The sequence below is a fragment of the Procambarus clarkii genome, chromosome 36 (genome assembly GCF_040958095.1).
Source record: "Procambarus clarkii isolate CNS0578487 chromosome 36, FALCON_Pclarkii_2.0, whole genome shotgun sequence".
Taxonomy (NCBI): Eukaryota; Metazoa; Arthropoda; class Malacostraca; order Decapoda; family Cambaridae; genus Procambarus; species Procambarus clarkii.
The window spans coordinates 22,405,976-22,410,002 of NC_091185.1; the positions used below are offsets into that span (position 1 = coordinate 22,405,976).

At 41.1% G+C, this 4,027-nt stretch overlaps 1 protein-coding gene across 1 annotated transcript in view; it reads left to right on the top strand.

The window, feature by feature from the left end:
* The first annotated feature begins 3,854 nt into the window (after nucleotides 1–3,854).
* The window catches only part of LOC138371674 (proteoglycan 4-like), a 4,315-nt gene continuing 4,142 nt past the window's right edge, over nucleotides 3,855–4,027 (top strand). The window contains exon 1 of the mRNA XM_069336676.1: nucleotides 3,855–3,961. Within this exon, the coding sequence (XP_069192777.1) occupies nucleotides 3,855–3,961 (107 nt within the window). The remainder of the gene's footprint in view (nucleotides 3,962–4,027) is intronic.

Here is a 4,027-nt window from a genome sequence, read left to right on the forward strand (position 1 = left end):
AGAAATTTTGACACAACGTTGCATTCCAATAGGCGCGTCTTTTTTATATACCTGCTATATAGATGCCACCCCCCCCCCCCCCCCCCCTCTGACAGGTAAAAACATGCGTTTTTGAAAAACAGCGCCATCTGTTGCACATAATAGCAACATGCACGCTATACTAAATATGTCACGAATTCCATTTCAATGTTTCCCATTGCATTGATAAATTTTATTTTCATAGTTTTCGATATATTTTATTTTTATTGAATTATTTTGTGTGATATTGTGTTGGAATTGAGCTGTGTTGTTTACTATACCGATCATTTCGTAAGTATAAGTATAGATGCAACACCTGTGACAGGTAAAACTATGTTGTGCTTGAAAAACAGCGCCATCTGTTGCATGTAAGAGCAACACACTTGCTATACTAAATATGTTACAATTCCATTTCAATGTTTGGGATTGCATTGATAAATTTAATTTTAATAGATTTTGATTTATTTTCCATTTGATTTAATCATTTTTGGGTGAATTGCATTGGAATTGAGCTGTGTTGTTTACCATACTGTTCATTTCGTGAGTACAGTTTATTTTTTTATTTTTTCATATTTTTATTTCATTTTTTAACTGTTTTTTTTTATATTTAAGTGATGGGAACGTCAGATCACTTGATGTTCCCAATTTTCTGATGAGAACATCAGACCATTTGGGAAGGCATCGGACATGGGAATGGGGAAATGAGTGGAGGGAAATGAGAGATGGTAAGGATGACGAGGAGACAAGGGAATGGGGTAATAAAGGGGAAGGACGAGGGGACGGGGGAGTTTGGGAGATTGGGGAGGACAAAGAGACAGGGGATTGGAGCATGGTGGGAAAGAAGAGTGGATGGTGGAGTGGGGAATGGTGGGGAGGCTGAGGAGACGGGTGAGGAGGGGGGGGGGGGGGAATGGTGGGGAGGACGAGGGGATGGTGGAGTGGGGAATGGTGGGGAGGCTGAGGAGACGGGTGAGGAGGGGGGGGGGGGAATGGTGGGGTGGACGAGGGGACAGGGAAGGTTGCTGTGGCCGGGTACTGCTAGTAATATTAATATTACAAATAACATTTTAAATAGTAGTAGTAATAGTATGATTATTATTAATGTAATAGTTGAAGCGGTTTTTATTATAATTAGGTTTATGTTTAACGATAATTTGGCAGTCGATGGAACTGTCAACCGTGGTTCTTACCCCTCAAATATCTACCCAAATTTGACCCCAGGTATCTATTTACTGCTAGGTAACAGGGGCATCAGGGTGAAAGAAACATTTTGCCGATTTGTACCCGCCTCCACCGGGGATCGAACCTTGAACCTCAGGACTACGAATCCGATGCGCTGTCCATCCAGCTGTCAGGCGACCCGGGGTCCTGAGAAGCATAACACACTATTTTTTCATTAAATGCGAAATGAGAAGATCGTTTAGACAGACAACTTCAACACTAACTAATTTTAATAGAAAATATACTTACCCCTTTTATATATATTTACTTCGTAGACTATCGTAGACTAAATTTTACTTCGTAGACTTTTTACGTTTATTTACGTAAACACATTGTATATGAAAATAGATTGCACTAATAACTGGCATGCCACACCTTGCAGATATGTGCAAAGAGTTTGGAATAGTTTGGTGGAGTTTGGAATTGGAACCGGTCGGCCTAGCGAACAGCACGCTGGGCTTGTGATCCTGTAGTCCCGGGTTCGATCCCGGGTGCCGGCGAGAAACAATAGGTAGAGTTTCTTTCACCCTATACCCCTGTTACCTAGCAGTAAAAAAGGTACCTGGGTGTTAGTCAGCTGACACGGGCTGCTTCCTGGGGGTGGAGGCCTTTTCGAGGAGGCCTGGTGGAGGACCTGGCCGCGGGGACACTAAAAAGCCCCGAAATCATTTCAAGATAGCCTCAAGATATAGTTGTTAGGTTGAGTATAACTTAGCAAAACTGCATGTTTCTATGTATTAATTCAAACTGAATAACACAACCAGAAGGCTGGTATACGTCAGCATGACGAAGCCACACATCAGAAAATAGAGAAACGACGATGGTTCGGTCTGTCCTGGACCATTATCAAGTCGTCGCTTTATTAAGTCGTCTAATAAATGAGAGGACGGTACAGGCAAATAAATAAGATAAGAGAGTAAGGAAAGAGGTGAGTAGTAGATAGAAGAATAGTAAGAATAGGATGAGTGAAAGAATTCATCCTATTCTTACACTCAGAATAATATAAGAATGGGAAGAGTTCATCAGAAGGCGACTGAAGGCATTCTTCATCTCCCGCTCTCTACTGGCGTTTTCCTGCAACTCATCAGACTCCGCGTTGACTCATCAGTCGGTGTTCCTCTCTCTCGCCTGTTCTTGCTATTCTCTATATGGAATACTTTGAAACAGTTCTTCTTCCCACTATTGATACTCGTGCCTCTCTCTGGCTTCGCTGTCTTCATGACAATTTAGCTCTATGGCCTCATGGCCCTTGTCTTTTCCAGCCTTTCATCTTCTCTCTTCACAATCTGGCTCCTATCAATTTCAAAGTAGAATGGAAATCTAATTTCCTCCATCCGTTTTTTGACGTTCACGTTGACAGCTTTGTTTCCGATTTCTCTTTCTCTGTCTACCTCAAACCCTCGCACTGTTAAGAAAAGTGTTCTTGTTAAGAGTTGTGGTTTGCTGGTCAGAAGGAAGGAATGCAGTACGCAACACTTGTGGTCTTTTCTTCTTTTATAAATAAAATATAATATATACTGGACCACGTAACTAGCTATCGTGAGTGTGTGCGGGGCAAGGGCTCACAAGTTCAAGTTCAAGTATGTTTATTGAGACAAGAAAAAATGCATCTCAAAGGGATAGAGTAGCTTAAACTATTTCTACCCCCCTCTACTTCAAGTCCCTCAAGGGGCGCACAAATTCAGTGAGTACAAATACATAAATCACAGTACAAGAATCCCATTTAACATTGCAGGTTAATGTAGTAAGCACAGCATATAAGTGTTAGACTCTTGGAGCTGGAGGGCTCACGCTGATATGGTGCTCACGTCTTGGTGCTCACCGCATCAAGGCGTCTGTTGTGACCACGCATACACCAGTATGAACATACTGAGGCTGGTGTATGATAGTGCTCAAACTATATAGTTATATCTTGGCTGATTAACCTAGTATCACAAATATTGTAATTATTATCTAATCTTCTTTGACAGCATATTGTTATTAATTTGTGTATTGTCAGTATAAAGAGTATAGCAGTAGCCTAATGTCATGTTAGCTTTTAAAACATCCTTGTATGCTTATTGTATGTAATGCTACATAAATGCTGTATAGGTAACGTTATGTGGACCATGATGGAGAATGTATACATTTAGGTTCCAGATGTATTACTCACATGTATACTGTGTAATTTCTGAAGGCGGCACTACTCCTTGACCATCCCAGGTGAGCGCATCTGTGGCGTTCCGGTCCAAGATTTGTGATCTTATTTGTGTAGTGTGACTGCTAGATTAATTGTCATGTAACAACATGTTTACCATGGATCATGTGCTACTGTTGTGCATCATTTATACCAGGTGGTAGGTGCTGTTATGTAACTTAATGAGGGGATTTATTCTGAGGAACTTAAGTAACGCCATTGTTGCTGTATATGATATTGTTTCCTCATACCTCATATGTTATTGGTTGAGACACCACCACCCTTTATTGGTATTAGCAGCATGTAGGTGCTAGTGTCCCACTGCGCCAGGATAGAGCGTGGTGTCATCAAGTGCTGATTGTATGCAGTTTCCAGACCGGTTGTTGATCATGCATAGTTATTGAGAAGCTGGATAAAATAATTGTGTGTGAGTTAGTAGATGGTTATTCTTTTAATGTTATGTGGATATATCATCATCGGCGTCTCCGACGATCTGCTCGATGAACTTCATGTTTGTGTACAATATCATATGGTGCTCACGTCTTGGTGCTCACCGTATCAAGGCGTCGGTTATAGATTTATTTAAGGCCATTATAGATTATCCATAATGGC